Below are 17,354 nucleotides of genomic sequence, written 5' to 3' on the forward strand. Positions count from 1 at the left end.
CTTTCTTTATTGCTGTTCAGCATAGTCAACAATAGCATTTTTTTTGTTTCATGAACACATAAGACACGAAAAGTATGTACCGTTTATTATAACCAGTTAAGAAGAAACAATGTTGGGTAACATAAATACTCTTGGGGCAGCAGGTAGTCTTGTGGTTAGATCGTTGGGCCAGGAACCGACAAATTTCTGGATCGAATATCCGAGCTGACAAAGTACAAATCTGTCTTTATGCCTCTGAACAAGGCAGTTAACCCACTGTTCCTAGACCGTCATTGTAAATAAGAATTTGTTCTTAACTGACTTGCCTGGTTAATTAAAGGTTACATTTCAAAATGAATTGCCATTTGAATATGCAAACCTACACACGTATTGATAAACTATTCTATAGATACATGGTGTATATTTTATGTACATGAGAAAACACACAAGTGCCTTTCAAAACACCCATTGACACTGTACATGATGAAATTGATGAAAGAACACAAACATCGTTGAACTTATTTAACCACAAATGTAAATACGGGTGAATCTTAAAAGATCTTCTCATAAACCGTCATTCGGATTGACTCGCAACTCAGAAAGGATGTTCATGATGTCAGTCTCTACTAAATTTGAAAGCTAAGTGACACTTTAAAAGATGGAAGAGAAAATCGCAACTTTCTAAAAATAAATATTGCGTTCTCAATCAACCCCTAATAACTCAACTTCTCTTCGCTCTATGTCAATTCTACATGTATGTTTTTTTGTTGTTGTTGTACCATGCTCATTAGGGACCACAATAGAAATAAGTCTCTGTATTTTTTCTGTTATCCCTGTGAAGTTTTTAAAATATGTGTTGTTGTGTTTTTTTTACATGCAAATAAACTCAATCAATCATCTATGTTCATTGTGTCAGCCTCTACTAAGTTTGAAAAAAGCTAAGCAATATGTCAAAATATAGAGAAAATCTCAACTTTTAAAAACAACAAAAATACCCTAATACCTCGACTTCTCTTCGCTCTATTCACTTGAAACTGATAGTGTATTGAGGGCACTAGTAGGAAGGTGTATGCTGAAAAAGCTGTTATCTCAAAAAACATGGAAACACCAGTATGAACCTCATACTGTTAGCATTTATGCTACTGATAAAAAATATGTTACATTACAGCCTTATTCTAAAATTGATTAAATAGTTTTCCCCCTCATCAATTTACATACAATACTCACTAATGACAAGCAAAAACAAGTTTGTAGAAATGTTTGCAAATGTACACAAAATATATTTAAAAAATGGAATATCATATTTACATATGTATTCAGACCATTTACTCAGTACTTTGTTGAAGGCCCTTTGACAGCGATTACAGTCTTGAGTTTTCTTGGGTATGACACTACAAGCTTGTCAAACCTGTATTTGGGGAGTTTCTACCATTCTTCTCTGGAGCTCCTCTCAAGCCAGCAGCATACCACCCTACATCCCACTGCTGACTTGCTTCTGAAGCTAAGCAGAGTTGGTCTTGGTCAGTCCCTGGACCGGAGACCAGATGATGCTGGAAGTGGTGTAAGAGGCACCCTTTTCTCTGGTCTAAAAAATAAAATCCCAGGGCAGTGATTGGGGACATTGCCCTGTGTAGGGTGCTGTCTTTTGGATGGGATGTTAAATGGGTGTCCTGACTCTCTGTGGCCAGTGTGTTCCAGGGGATTCTGCAGAAATGTTTTGGTTCCCTTCCCCAGATTTGTGCCTCGACACAATCCTGTCTCGGAGCTCTAGGGACAATTCCTTCGACCTCATGGCTTGGTTTTTGCTCTGACATGCACTGTCAACTGTGGGACCTTATAAAGAAAGGTGTGTGCCTTTCCAAATCATGTACAATCAATTGAATTTACCAGAGGTGGACTCCAATCAAGTTGTGGAAACAGGATGCACCTGAGCTCACTTTCAAGTCTCATAGCAAAAGGTCTAAATACTTGTGTAAATAAGGTATTTCTGTTTTTTATTTGTAAGACATTTGCAAAAAAATGTCTAAAAACCTGTTTTCACTTTGTCAATAGGGGGCATTGTGTGTAGATTGATGAGGAAATAGAATAAGGCTGTAACATAACAAAAAGGGGAAAAAGTTAAGGGGTCTGAATAATTTCTGAATGCACTGTATATGAAAAATAATTGTCTCAGCATTAACAATGATTCATATTTGTTCATATTTAAGTGACATTTGCATTACATGTGGGTTTTAAAACATGTTCCAAGGTCAAATAAATGCCCCCAATGCAAATTGCTGTATATTGAATACATATTGGCTTAGAGCAAGAACTATTCTGGGTGCCGCAGTAAAAAATATTGTAGGAAATACTCCGTAGGGTCTGTAGATTGTATATATGGTGTCATTTCATGGGGCTCTGAATAATACAGAATGTTGCTGGCCTCTTACTCCACCCATTCCATTGGCTACCAATTTACATCACAACTAGTGCAGGGAACCGCTCATTGAATTAACAGGCAACTACACTCAAAATCTAAGTTTCTTAGATTTTTCCAAGACCTAAAAAAATCATCCCCTGATGTGTTTTAAGCATTGTTGTAAACACAGCAAATCTAATTTTGTTGTTTTTATCGTAAAAATCATTGTGAGAAAATGGGGAAATCAGAGTTTTTTGGGGAAATCCAAAACCTGGAAGAAAAATAACTAAAAAGACTCCCGGCCCAAAAAATGTAAACTGATTTCAAAAGGCCCTCTCAATGTGTTTTCCTGTGCATGACTGCACTTTAGTCTGTGTTATCCTGCGGCACAGCACTTCGGGGGAAGTTGAGGTCAGGTCCACTATTGACTATGCACCTAAGAGGGAAAGCGTTGTGCCATCCTAGAAATGTTTTTGTGAAATTTAAAATGTGAAATTTTTATCCAAAGCGACTTACAGTCATGCATGAATACATTTTTACTTATGGGTGATCCTGGGAATTGAACCCAATATCCTGACATTACAATGTTCTACCAAGATGCACGACAGGGTTATACATGCTTTGTGCAGCCTCAATTTAATATGATTTATAAGGCCTTTATTAAGTGGTGCTTATGACACCCTTGATAAAGCACAGGTTTATGTCATATTTGACATAGTGGGTTATGTCACATTTGACATGGGTGATTATGTAACACAGTTAGGCAACACTTTTGAACCCTTTATAAAGCATGACATACGGTTATAGATTATTTCGAACACATTTATGTAGCATTTATGAATGCATTATGATGCCTTTATAATCTGCACGTCATTTAAAGCGGGACCCCACCCATAAGTGAGAAACCTAAATGCCAAGTATAGACCATATAACGTGTTCCCTACAGGTCTTGTGTGGCTCAGTTGGTTGAGCATGGTGCTCGCAACGCCAGGGTTGTTTTGTTCGATTCCTTTTGGTCAGCAATATCTGATCAGCAATATAGCAGCGTGTGAATATCAGAAAGACGTTTTTTTTCCTCCACTATTTTCACTAAACCTTTGTGGTGCAGCGGTAAATCGTTGGCTTTAGTAGTTTATAATCCGTTGGAATAGCAGGTTTAAATCTTACATCACGCTTCCTTTTTCGCCTACAACTTTACTATTTTTCCAAAACGAAATCTATTGCATTAATGTAGGATGCTTAAGACAGAATCTTATACTATACTAAATAAAAACAAATTATTTGAACAACAGTACAATTGTTTTAATTCGATTTATTCTAAAACAATGTGCCTTCAACGGGATTCAACCTCATACCCTCACCTCCCTGAATGTCCCATAGTTCCCTACGCCTGATGTCATAGACTAGACGTAACATAGTCAAAGTAAATCCGGCACTCAAAATAATATATTATGTTTTGTTTGGTAGGGTTATATAAGATGTTTGGTCAGGGTGCATGGTGGGCATATGACGTGAACGTCTTGCAACCCAAAAGGTTGAGGGTTCAAATTTCAACATGGACAACTTTAGCATTTTTGCTAATTAGTACTTTATAGCTACTTTACAACTACTTAGCATGTTAAAGCTAACCCTTTCCATAACCTTAACCATTTTAGCTAACCCTTCCCCTTTAACCTAACTCCTAAATTGAACCATAACCCAGCTAACGTTAGCAACCTAGCTAGAATTCGTAACATATCATACATTTTGGAAAATCGTAACATATTGTACGCAATTTGTAACAGATAATACGAATTGTAATTCGTAATTTATCATATTAAATGGAGTGTCTTCGGATTTACGTACAGAATCATACAAAATGTTCTGAGAAGCCACCTCCTAAACTACCGGTCAGTTGAAACTTTTTTGTACAAAATTCGAACTATACTTGTAAGTACGATGTCCAGTAGAGGTTGGTGTTTGAAAGCAGCTTTTAAATCGAAAAAAAACCCCACCTGAACCACGGCGAAATAAGTTGTCTCATTCACTGGATGTAAACAAGAAATGGTAAAGGACTTTAGTTCGAAAAACTTTATTTTTTTTCTTGCAGTTGACATTTTCAATCAGCATTCTACAAAAGTGACCCATGGTCCAGTATACTGTAGGTGAGAGGGATACAGGTAGGGGTGTATGAGCTGACGGTGTGAACACTAGCTAACAGCTGCAGCCAGCCTGTAGTTGAGGATAAGGAAGAGAGCATCTGTAGTGTATCTTATAGGCTATCTATGCATCTCAAATTTCACCCTATTGCCCCATATGGCTCGCTACCTTCACTTAAAAGGGAATAAGGCTCTGGTCAAATTTAGTGCACAATACAGGGAATTGGGTTCTGGTCAAAGTAGTGCACTATACAGGGAATAGGGTGTCATTTGGAGACAATATGACAAAACAGAAAGGTCAGAGGGGTGTACCACTATGGGTACTCTTTAGGGGTGTGAGGATCTGTGGAGCATACCACTGTGGGTACTCTACAGGGGTGGAGACTGACCTAGACTACCATGCTTTACTCTACAATCGCCTCATGCACCGCAAAGTGTGTTGCCTGGGTAACAACAAGAAGTGCATTCCATGTTGGTGTCATCATCCCGTTTTTTTATGTATTTTTTTTTCTTCTCAAATACAATTATTAATTTCACTTATCATCCACGTAATGAGCAACACATTTTTGTTTAAACAAATAAAACACAGAACATGTGACGACATTAACAGTAGAGCATACACTAAAAACAATATAATAGAAAATTAAACTAACTAAAGGTTTTCACAAAATGAGAAGGTTCAGGTTTGTCTAACGAACAGCACAGGTGTTTTTGTAGGGTGATGTGTGTTACTTGTTTACAGGTACAGGTTCTGTATTGCTTTAGTGTCTTTGTGGTAAAGCTCTTTACACCAGTGAGTCAGACAGATAATCTGGTGTGTGCGTTAGGAAAGGTGTGCAAGGGACACAGGTGGTAGTTCAAAGTTCAGAGGTCATTCTTCTACAGTTAATAACCCCAAAACAAATCATTACGTTACATTCTCCTCTGAGTGTTGCACATCCTCCATCGGCATCGTACATTCTCAGGGACTCCACTGTCTTCTTTACAGTTCAGTATCTATCTACCACCACCATTTTGGATCAAATCCTCCTTTCACCAGCATGTCCAGTTTCTTAGCTAACGAGGCAAGTCCCATTCAGGATAGATCACAGTTGAGTACAGTAGGGCTGATTGGAGACATAAAAGAGCTGCATGCAAAACCAGGGCCAGAGTCTACTGGTTCATGGACTGGAGCTGGTGAGTCCAGTACAATCCAGTTTGGTCGTCTAGTGAAGCTAACTGTTGTTTTTATAGTGTTCGACCACTCGTTAGAAGGTCAAACAGAAATACATGAATATTAATTAGATTGCAGATCACACTAACCCCTGATTGGTTGGTTGGTAGAGGCAAGGGGAGGAGTCCCAAAGGTCTACCAATGACACGAAACACAAGAAAGCCATTATGACACATTGAGGGGAAGAATGGTCTAACTCTAGCAGTCTCCTTTTGGACTGTGGATAAGTTAAATCCTCTTCAAGATTTTCCTGTTAGATTTAGATTTAGCAACTGAGATAGATGCTTCTCATCTATTGTCCAGAGCAAGGAGAGGTGCAGGAAGGTTGAGTGAAGAGAGATGCAGGACGGTTGAGTGAGGAGAGATGCAGGACGGTTGATTGAGGAGAGGTGCAGGACGGTTCAGTGAGGAGAGGTGCAGGACGGTTCAGTGAGGAGACTGCCTCAGGACATGGGCATTGGTTGATTAGTTGAGGAGATGCAGGGAGGAAGGTCTACTGCGTAATCATGAGGTTGTGTAAAATGGCTAAAATATCAGTCTGTGCTGTTATGACGCTGAGGTCGGAATTGGACGGGTGTGTGCGTGTTACACTTTGAGTGGTCCGCGGCGTGGTGTGTGAGGTGTTTGTTTGGGACTCTGGCCATCCCTAGTCTCCGCCCCCTGCTCCTCCAGGTTGATATTACTGGTTGAGGCGTGGTGGGGGAGAGGCTCCAACACGGGCCTATAGCCTCCCAGATACATCAGACCTGAGAGAGAGAGAGAGAGAGAGAGAGAGAGAGAGAAAACAAAGGATATAAAAGAAAAACAACATGTTGAGGACTGTTCTATTCTATCGCCATCTAGTGGGTGATAATGGTAGTGTCTAAAGTCTGTGGCGGACCAGTCTAATTGGAGGGAAAGTGGTAAAAGGGGATACCTAGTCAGTTGCGCATGCATTCAACCAAAATGTGTCCTCCGCATTTAACCCAACCCCTCTGAATCAGAGAGATGTGGGATGACGTCATCGGCAACCAGGGAGCAGTTGTTGCTGGGGGTTAACTGCCTTGCTGAAGGTTAACTGCAGATATTTACACCTTGCTGGCTCGGGGATTCAAACCAGCGACCTTTCAGCTACTGGTCCAACACGCTTATCCACTAGGCTACCTACCTGGTCATTGCAATGGGGAGTTAAAGTCAGGCCTATTGAGCCACATGCACATTCAATAAGGGACCTAATCCCAACTTCAGAAATGTGCACAAAACACTTTTACCAGATGTGTTTCTCAAGTTGGGATTCTTCCCTGAAAGATAGGAGAGTTACGGTAGCTATATGCAGGGTTTTGTACCAGCCCAGCACTTAAAGCACCTGATTAAACTAATCAAGGTTTTCTTGAGGATTAGTAAATGATGGATGATTGAGTGCTGGGCTGAAACTAATATAAACACCGTTTGGCTCTCCAGGAGAAAGGTAAGACATCACTGATCTAGATCACACTATGGCTATTTACCAGGTAGTGGTTATTTACCAGGTAGTGGTTATTTAACAAGTGGTTATTTACCAGGTAGTGGTTATTTACCAGGTGGTGGTTATTTAACAAGTGGTTATTTACCAGGTAGTGGTTATTTACCAGGTAGTGGTTATTTAACAAGTGGTTATTTAACAAGTGGTTATTTGCCAGGTAGCGGTTATTTACCGGGTAGCGGTTAATAACCAGTTATTTACCAGGTAGCAGTTATTTACCAGGTAGAGGTTATTTACCAGGTAGCGGTTAATTACCAGGTAGTGGTTAATTAACAGGTAGCGGTTATTTACCAGGTAGCAGTTATTTACCAGGTAGCGGTCATTTACCGGGTAGCGGTTATTTACCAGGTAGCGGTTATTTACCAGGTAGAGGTTATTTACCAGGTAGCGGTTAATTACCAGGTAGTGGTTAATAACCAGTTATTTACCAGGTAGCGGCTATTTACCAGGTAGCAGTTATTTACCAGGTAGCGGTTATTTACCAGGTAGAGGTTATTTACCAGTTATTTACCAGGAAGTGGCTATTTACCAGGTAGTGGCTATTTACCAGGTAGCGGTTATTTAACAGTTATTTACCAGGAAGTGACTATTTACCAGGTAGTGGCTATTTACCAGGTAGCGGTTAATTACCAGGTAGCAGTTATTTACCAGGTAGTGGCTATTTACCAGGTAGTGGCTATTTACCAGGTAGCGGTTAATTACCAGGTAGTGGTTAATAACCAGTTATTTACCAGGTAGCGGTTATTTACCAGGTAGTGGTTAATTACCAGGTAGCAGTTATTTACCAGGTAGCGGTCATTTACCAGGTAGAGGTTATTTACCAGTTATTTACCAGGAAGTGGCTATTTACCAGGTAGTGGCTATTTACCAGGTAGCGGTTATTTAACAGTTATTTACCAGGAAGTGACTATTTACCAGGTAGTGGCTATTTACCAGGTAGCGGTTAATTACCAGGTAGCAGTTATTTACCAGGTAGAGGTTATTTACCAGGTAGCGGTTAATTACCAGGTAGCAGTTATTTACCAGGTAGTGGCTATTTACCAGGTAGAGGTTATTTACCAGGTAGCGGTTAATTACCAGGTAGTGGTTAATAACCAGTTATTTACCAGGTAGAGGTTATTTACCAGGTAGCGGTTAATTACCAGGTAGCAGTTATTTACCAGGTAGTGGTTAATAACCAGTTAATTACCAGGTAGCGGTTAATTACCAGGTAGCGGTTAATTACCAGGTAGTGGTTAATAACCAGTTATTTACCAGGTAGCGGTTAATTACCAGGTAGTGGTTAATAACCAGTTAATTACCAGGTAGCGGTTAATTACCAGGTAGCAGTTATTTACCAGGTAGCAGTTATTTACCAGGTAGCAGTTATTTACCAGGTAGCGGTTAATTACCAGGTAGCGGTTAATTACCAGGTAGTGGTTAATTACCAGGTAGCGGTTAATTACCAGGTAGTGGTTAATAACCAGTTATTTACCAGGTAGCGGTTAATTACCAGGTAGTGGTTAATAACCAGTTATTTACCAGGTAGCGGTTAATTACCAGGTAGTGGTTAATAACCAGTTATTTACCAGGTAGCGGTTAATTACCAGGTAGCGGTTAATTACCAGGTAGCAGTTATTTACCAGGTAGCGGTTATTTACCAGGTAGCAGTTATTTACCAGGTAGCGGTTAATTACCAGGTAGCAGTTATTTACCAGGTAGCGGTTAATTACCAGGTAGCGGTTATTTACCAGGTAGCAGTTATTTACCAGGTAGCGGTTAATTACCAGGTAGTGGTTAATAACCAGTTATTTACCAGGTAGCGGTTAATTACCAGGTAGTGGTTAATAACCGGTTATTTACCAGGTAGCGGTTAATTACCAGGTAGCGGTTAATTACCAGGTAGCGGTTAATTACCAGGTAGCAGTTATTTACCAGGTAGCAGTTATTTACCAGGTAGCGGTTATTTACCAGGTAGCGGTTAATTACCAGGTAGCGGTTATTTACCAGGTAGCGGTTAATTACCAGGTAGCAGTTAATTACCAGGTAGTGGTTAATTACCAGGTAGCGGTTAATTACCAGGTAGTGGTTAATAACCAGTTATTTACCAGGTAGCGGTTATTTACCAGGTAGTGGTTAATTACCAGGTAGCAGTTATTTACCAGGTAGCGGTTAATTACCAGGTAGCAGTTAATTACCAGGTAGTGGTTAATTACCAGGTAGCGGTTAATTACCAGGTAGTGGTTAATAACCAGTTAATTACCAGGTAGTGGTTAATAACCAGTTATTTACCAGGTAGCGGTTATTTACCAGGTAGCGGTTAATTACCAGGTAGCGGTTAATTACCAGGTAGCGGTTAATTACCAGGTAGTGGTTAATAACCAGTTATTTACCAGGTAGCAGTTATTTACCAGGTAGCAGTTAATTACCAGGTAGCAGTTATTTACCAGGTAGCGTTTAATTACCAGGTAGAAGTTATTTACCAGGTAGAAGTTAATTACCAGGTAGCAGTTATTTACCAGGTAGCGTTTAATTACCAGGTAGAAGTTATTTACCAGGTAGCAGTTATTTACCAGGTAGCCACGTAATGGTTATTTAAGATGTGGTTATTTACCAGGTAGTGGTTATTTAAAAAAAAATTGTTATTTACCAGGTAACCAGGTAGTGGTTATTTACCAGGTAGCGGTTATTTACCAGTTAGCGGTGCTTTACCAGGTAGCGGTTATTTACCAGGTAGTGGTTATTTAACAAGTGGTTATTTACCAGGTAGTGGTTATTTAACAAGTGGTTATTTACCAGGTGGTGGTTATTTACCAGGTAGCGGTTATTTACCAGGTAGTGGTTATTTACCAGGTAGTGGTTTTTTACCAAATAGTGGCTATTTACCAGGTAGTGGTTATTTACCAGGTAGTGGTTATTTAAAAATGTGGTTATTTACCAGGTAGCGGTTATTTACCAGGTTGTGGTTATTTACCAGGTAGCAGTTATTTACCAGGTAACCAGGTAGCGGTTATTTACCAGGTAGCGGTTATTTACCAGGTAGTGGCTATTTACCAGTTACAAGTTATTTACCAGGTAGCCAGGTAGTGGTTGTTCACCAGGTAGCCGTTATTTACCAGGTAGTGGCTATTTACCAGGTAGTGGCTATTTACCAGGTAGTAGTTATATACCAGGTAGCAGTTATTTAACAGGTAGTGGTTAGTTAGTGGTCATTTACCAGGTAGCAAGGTAGTGGTTATTTACAGGTAATGGTTATTTAAAATGTGGTTATTTACCAGGTAGTGGTTATTTAACAGGTAGTGGTTATTTAACAGGTAGTGGTTAGTTAGTGGTCATTTACCAGGTAGCGGTTATTTACCAATGCAGTGGTTATGTACCCGTTGGTGGTTATGTACCAGGTATTTATTTAATAGGTAGTGGTTACCAGGTAGCGGTTATTTACCAGGTAGTGGTTATTTACCAGGTAGCGGCTATTTACCAGGTAGTGGCTATTTACTGGGTAGCGGTTATTTACCAGGTAGTGGTTATTTACCAGGTAGCGGCTATTTACCAGGTAGCGGCTATTTTTCAGGTAGCTATTATGTACCAATGTATTTATTTAATAGGTGGTGGTTATGTACCAATTATTTATTTAATAGGTGGTGGTTATGTACCATGTATTTATTTAGTAGGTGGTGGTTATGTACCAGGTATTTATTTAATAGGTGGTGGTTATGTACCGTTCATTTATTTAATATGTAATGATTATGTACCATATATTTATTTAGTGGGTAGTGGTTATGTACCATATATGTATTTAGTGGGTAGTGGTTATGTACCATATATGCATTTAGTGAGTTGTGGTTATGTACCATATATGCATTTAGTGGGTAGTGGTTATGTACCAGGTGTTTATTTAATAAGTGGTGGTTATGTACCATTTATTTATTTAATAGGTGGTGGTTATGTACCAGATAATTATTTAATAGCTGGTGGTTATGTACCAGGTATTTATTTAATAGGTGGTGGTTATTTACCAGGTATTTATTTAATAGGTAGTGGTTATTTACCAGGTTGGGGTTATTTACCAGGTAGCCATGTCGTGTTTATATCCCAGGTAGCAATTATTTACCAGATAGTAGTGCAGTCTACAGTGTCAATAGCGTGAGCCTATGGTTTTAGTTTAGTGAATATCCTCTGACCTACCAGCTAGCCACAGCTATAGCCATACCTATTCCTCAATGTGCACAGGGCACGAATCCGCATCTGTCCATCCAAAAGGGAGCAGAGAGAAAGAGAGAGAGCAGAGAGAGAGAGCGAGAGAGAGCGAGAGAGAGCAGAGAGAGAGCAGAGAGAGAGAGCGAGAGAGAGCGAGAGAGAGCGAGAGAGAGCGAGAGAGAGCGAGAGAGAGAGAGAGACATCGAAGAGGAGACGGAAAATATGAAATGATGGATAAAGGAGAGAAACAGAGAATAGAACACATTTACGGCACAGATAATTCAAATACCACAAAGAGAAGGGGTGAGGGGGTGGGTGGGTACAAGGGCGACCAAGGGAGAGCGAGGGACTGGGGTCAGAGGTCAATAAGTTGGGAGTTACAGGAATGGGAGGAGCTAAGGCTTCGTCTGTAATGATTAAAATAGGGACTGTTCTCAAGTAGCCAGATGTCTAAATCTTTGCGTTCACTTTGCGGCTTGAGCCTTGAAACAAAAAGGTCAGAAAACAGGGAATAATAGTTTGAGAGTTGGTGGCCGCAGAAACATTGCCCATGTTAGAGCGCCACAGAGGTAAAGTTAAAACAACGTTTTCTCACTGGTTTTGGATACTTGTTGTTCTTGTCAAGATCCAGGTGCTGCTTTTGACACACTGCCTGGTACTGGGATTTTCTCTTGAGAAACAAAGCCTTTCACCCCTCCCTCACTGTAACCTGCTTCTGGTCAGCACAACAGAGGGGCACATCTAGCAAGCAAGGGAGAAGCAGAGGAGAGGGAGAGATGGATGGAGGGAGGGATGAGTCGCAGACGATTAGCAAAGCGGCTCGGAACTGGCAGACACTGAACATGAACTTGGAGCTCTGGGATGAACCGGATAGAACACCCACACACGCTCTCACGCTCTGACACACCACGGACAAATAGAACACCCACACGCGCTCACCCACACGCGCTCACCCCCCCCACACACACACACACACACACACACACACACAACACGGACAGATAGAACACCACAAAAGCTCACACACAAACAAATAAAACATGCTCAAACACACACACACACACACACACACACACACTCTCACATATCCACAGTCAGACACACTCACAAACATAAAGACACGCACACAGGAGTTTTCTTTTACTGTGGGTAGAGTAGGAAGAGATTGCACAACTACCCGCTATTGAGAAAAACAACAACAGACGACAACCACAACAGTGAAAGAAGGGTGGAGGATGAGAAGGAAGCCTCCTGTTCTAACTGCTGAAAAAGACATGCTGTCAGTGTTCGGTACGGATGGATCCCACTGCTGACGCCAATTACAGCCTGATTTAGTCTGGCTCATTCATTCCCTTCCTGCATCTATTTACTGAGCCCTTTGAGATGAAACAACAGTAGTAGACAGACATTTGAAGGGCAAATGTTTACGCTAAACAAATCTTGGCTAGATACATCGGAGCCTCAGCTTTGACTTAAAGCTCTGTAGACCTGTCTGTCTGCCACTTCCTGCCCTCTCCACCCTCTCAATCTACTTCTGTTTTTCCTCTCGTCCAGGATCCCTCGCTCACTTCTTATTTCCTTACACTGACACCCATTTCTCTCCCCATTCGCCCCAGTCTCAGCTCTGATTGGTCCATGTTCGGTAGGTTGCCACTCACCGGCGAATCGGCAGTCGGGAACCTGCTCATTGTCCAGCCCCCCCAAACAGTGCGTGTCGCAGAGGGCGACGCCCTGATTGTTATTGGCCAACTCTGGACACCTGCTCCGCCCACCTGCAAGCGAGGGCAAAGGTCAAACAACAGCAGCCAGGCACAGCAGGGGACGGGGCCAGGGGTGTAGCAAGTTTTTTTGTGTGTGTGTGTGTGTGTGTGTGTGTGTGTGTGTAAGTAAAGGAGGGCATGGGATAGATCATGTGATGAGTAGCATGTGGCTCAGCAGGCTCAGAGGATGCACATGGAAGCTGGCACACGGTGCAGCAGGGACTGATACATGCAAACATACATCATACGCACATGAACATATATAGAGACAGGATTCATTTGGTTTCCTTATTAACTCATTTATTCATTGTTTGTTATTGTTTATTTAATGCCCACAGCCAATGGCACCACTCCATATAAACATACACACACACACACACACACACACGTTTTACTATACTTGTGAGGACTTTTTGGTGACCAACAATTGATTCCCATTCAACATCTTATTTTCCCTAAACCTAACCTCTAAGCCTAAAATAGTCTTTTTACAAGTGAGGACCGACAAAATATCCTCACTTCTCTGAATTTTAGTTGGTTTAGTATTCTTGTGAGGACTTCTGGTACTCACAAGAATAATAAAGTGTGTACACACAATTACAGTAAAACATGTACACACAAAATTACAGTAAAACATGTACACACACAATTACAGTAAAACATGTACACACACACACAATTACAGTAAAACATGTACACACGCACACAATTACAGTAAAACATGTACACACGCACACAATTACAGTAAAACATGTACACACGCACACAATTATAGTAAAACATGTACACACACACACACACACACACACACACACACACAATTACAGTAAAACATGTACACACGCACACACAATTATAGTAAAACATGTACACACACAATTACAGTAAAACATGTACACACACACACAATTACAGTAAAACATGTACACACACACGCAAGTACAGTAAAACATGTACACACACACGCAAGTACAGTAACATGTACACACACACGCAATTATAGTAAAACATGTACACACACACACACACACACAATTATAGTAAAACATGTACACACACAATTATAGTAAAACATGTACACACACACACAATAATAGTAAAACATGTACACACACACGCAAGTACAGTAACATGTACACACGCACACACACACAATTATAGTAAAACATGTACACACGCACACAATTATAGTAAAACGTGTACACACGCACACAATTATAGTAAAACGTGTACACACGCACACAATTATAGTAAAACATGTACACACGCACACACAATTACAGTAAAACGTGTACACACGCACACACAATTATAGTAAAATGTGTACACACACACACACAATTATATTAAAATGTGTACACACGCACACAATTATAGTAAAACATGTACACACGCACACAATTATAGTAAAACGTGTACACACGCACACAATTATAGTAAAACATGTACACACACACACACACACACACACAATTATAGTAAAACATGTACACACACACAATTACAGTAAAACATGTACACACACACACACACACACAATAATAGTAAAACATGTACACACACATGCAAGTACAGTAACATGTACACACGCACACACACACAATTATAGTAAAACGTGTACACACGCACACAATTATAGTAAAACATGTACACACACACAATTACAGTAAAACATGTACACACGCACACACACAATTATAGTAAAATGTGTACACACACACACACACAATTATAGTAAAATGTGTACACACACACAATTATAGTAAAATGTGTACACACGCACACACACACAATTATAGTAAAATGTGTACACACGCACACAATTACAGTAAAACATGTACACACGCACACACACAATTATAGTAAAATGTGTACACACACACACAATTATAGTAAAATGTGTACACACACACACAATTATAGTAAAATGTGTACACACACACACAATTATAGTAAAATGTGTACACACACACAATTATAGTAAAATGTGTACACACGCACACACACACAATTATAGTAAAATGTGTACACACGCACACAATTACAGTAAAACATGTACACACGCACACACACAATTATAGTAAAATGTGTACACACACACACAATTATAGTAAAATGTGTACACACACACACAATTATAGTAAAATGTGTACACACACACACAATTATAGTAAAATGTGTACACACACACACAATTATAGTAAAATGTGTACACACACACACAATTATAGTAAAATGTGTACACACGCACGCACATGCAAACCGACTACGGCTGGAGAAAAATAAACCTTAAGAAGTTGTATACTAGTCAGAACATGCATGGTGATTAAGATGTCACAAACATACACACAAGATACACAAACATGCAGACATACAAGCATTTAAACACACATTCATAAATTACATACACACATTCAAACTCTGGGGTCACAGGCATTCAAACTCTGGGGTCACACGCATTCAAACTCTGGGATCACACGCATTCAAACTCTGGGGTCACATTGCATTCAAACTCTGGGGACACAGAGAGGCAGGGTTAGAGATTGAAGCCCAATTTATCACTTTGGAGTGGAGGAGGAAGAGAGGAGGATGAGGAGATGGAGTATAACTCCACACAGAAAGAGAGAGAGAGAGAGAGAGAGAGAGAGAGAGAGAGAGAGAGAGAGACTCACACTCACACAAATATACTGTACATACAACTGCATATTAGGGTGTGGAATCAAAGCAGCACATGCAGAGCACAGCAGGCAAACACACAAGCATTGGCAAGCTAACAACCCACACACATACACAGCTGACCTGGATACAAATACTATTTAGGGGATTTCAAGTACTTTCAACGACATTTGGAAGTAAGTATTTAAATACTGTATATTTTATTTGAAAAGACAAGTAGTTGAATATTGGAATGTATTTGTAAATACACTTGGAAAGTATTTTAAAATACTCAAATACACTGACTCAAATATACTCCAATTTAACCCAGGTATTTGAAAATAGTATTTGAAAATAATTTCCAATAGTATACTCTTTATAGGAAATTGTTTGAAAATCATTTCAATAGAAGTAGGCTCGTTTATTTTGGTTACAGTATTAGAAAATACTCAAATACACATAACATAGGTATTTGAACCAGGTCTGACTGACACACACATACAGAGCAAACTAAGCCAAGTGCACAGGTGCAAACGCATGATTTGGGATGATTTCACCGATGGCCAGTATTTTAGCCCACATTTTAATTTACAGTAGAGAGAATCTCACATGGCACCACTTAAAACACCCTGCTATCTCACTAATAATGGTCTTTCTATGGTAGGTCAAAGTATAGGGTGCTGTACCAGGGTAGTGAGTCACTAGAATGCCATGTTAGAAAGGACAAAAGTGGCAATGTCGTCAGAATTGATGAGAGTATTGGAGATTATTATTATATGGGTTTTTTAATGTATGGCAATGGTCAGGAGGCTTTAAGATTAGTGGATAACATTGTATTGGTGGTTAGACTGCCCCATACTTCTGTCCTTTCCAGCATGGCCAAATAGTGAGGAGGATAAAACAGAGGAGTCAGAGGTGAGAGGGGAAAGGTCAATAAGAGGTCACATAGTTACCCTGCTCGTGTGAAGGTGAGGGGCAGTCTTCCTCTGTGACATCATTCCCCTGTGAGAAGGAGAGAGACAGTTAGATTTATTTTATAATGTATATTTTATATGTTTTGTATCTATATCCATTTATATAGTCTAGGTACATTCCACCAATTCGGGGCCTTTTGAGAAGTGCAACTTGGCTACAATTTTTTTTTGATTTCATCTCATTTTAAAAAATTCTGTCACAAAGAGCATGTTAAGTGCCAAATTAAGTAACAGGGTTGACGATTTAATCTTAATATCAGCCATAAATTCCCTTGTGACAGGGGGAATGGAAGCTTGTTGTGTGCAACAGGAGTGCCAATTAAATTGAAGTGTCACCCACCCCTACAATATATATATATATGTCTATCTATAGGTAACAGGCTTGACATGTTATCCTCGACCCACTCAGTTTTCCACCACAAAATAAAAAATGAAAATGGCCAAAAAGAGTAGAACCAGCTCAACTGATTTAACTCTATGATTTGACTATTCGATTTTAAGTCATCTAAAGATACATTGAACAAGGAATAGTTTCACCATATTAAAACGAGAGTTCAGTT

The 17,354-nt window shown here is 39.9% G+C and overlaps 1 protein-coding gene across 7 annotated transcripts in view; it reads right to left on the reverse strand.

The window, feature by feature from the left end:
• Window positions 1-4,432: 4,432 nt before the first annotated feature.
• LOC135523415 (E3 ubiquitin ligase RNF157-like) overlaps window positions 4,433-17,354 on the reverse strand; it is a 38,305-nt gene continuing 25,383 nt past the window's right edge. For 3 of the 7 annotated variants that reach the window (XM_064950067.1, XM_064950071.1, XM_064950066.1), the window contains 3 exons: window positions 16,774-16,822; window positions 13,064-13,177; window positions 4,433-6,474 (listed from right to left, as the gene is read on the reverse strand). In XM_064950067.1, coding sequence (XP_064806139.1) covers window positions 6,314-6,474; window positions 13,064-13,177; window positions 16,774-16,822 — 324 coding nt within the window. In that variant the 3' untranslated portion in view covers window positions 4,433-6,313. Of the gene's footprint in view, window positions 6,475-11,393; window positions 11,454-13,063; window positions 13,178-16,773; window positions 16,823-17,354 lie in introns of all 7 variants that reach the window. The other 4 variants (XM_064950070.1, XM_064950069.1, XM_064950073.1 and 1 more) reach the window with 4 other exon arrangements.

This window comes from Oncorhynchus masou, chromosome 31, assembly GCF_036934945.1.
Source record: "Oncorhynchus masou masou isolate Uvic2021 chromosome 31, UVic_Omas_1.1, whole genome shotgun sequence".
Lineage (NCBI taxonomy): Eukaryota > Metazoa > Chordata > Actinopteri > Salmoniformes > Salmonidae > Oncorhynchus > Oncorhynchus masou.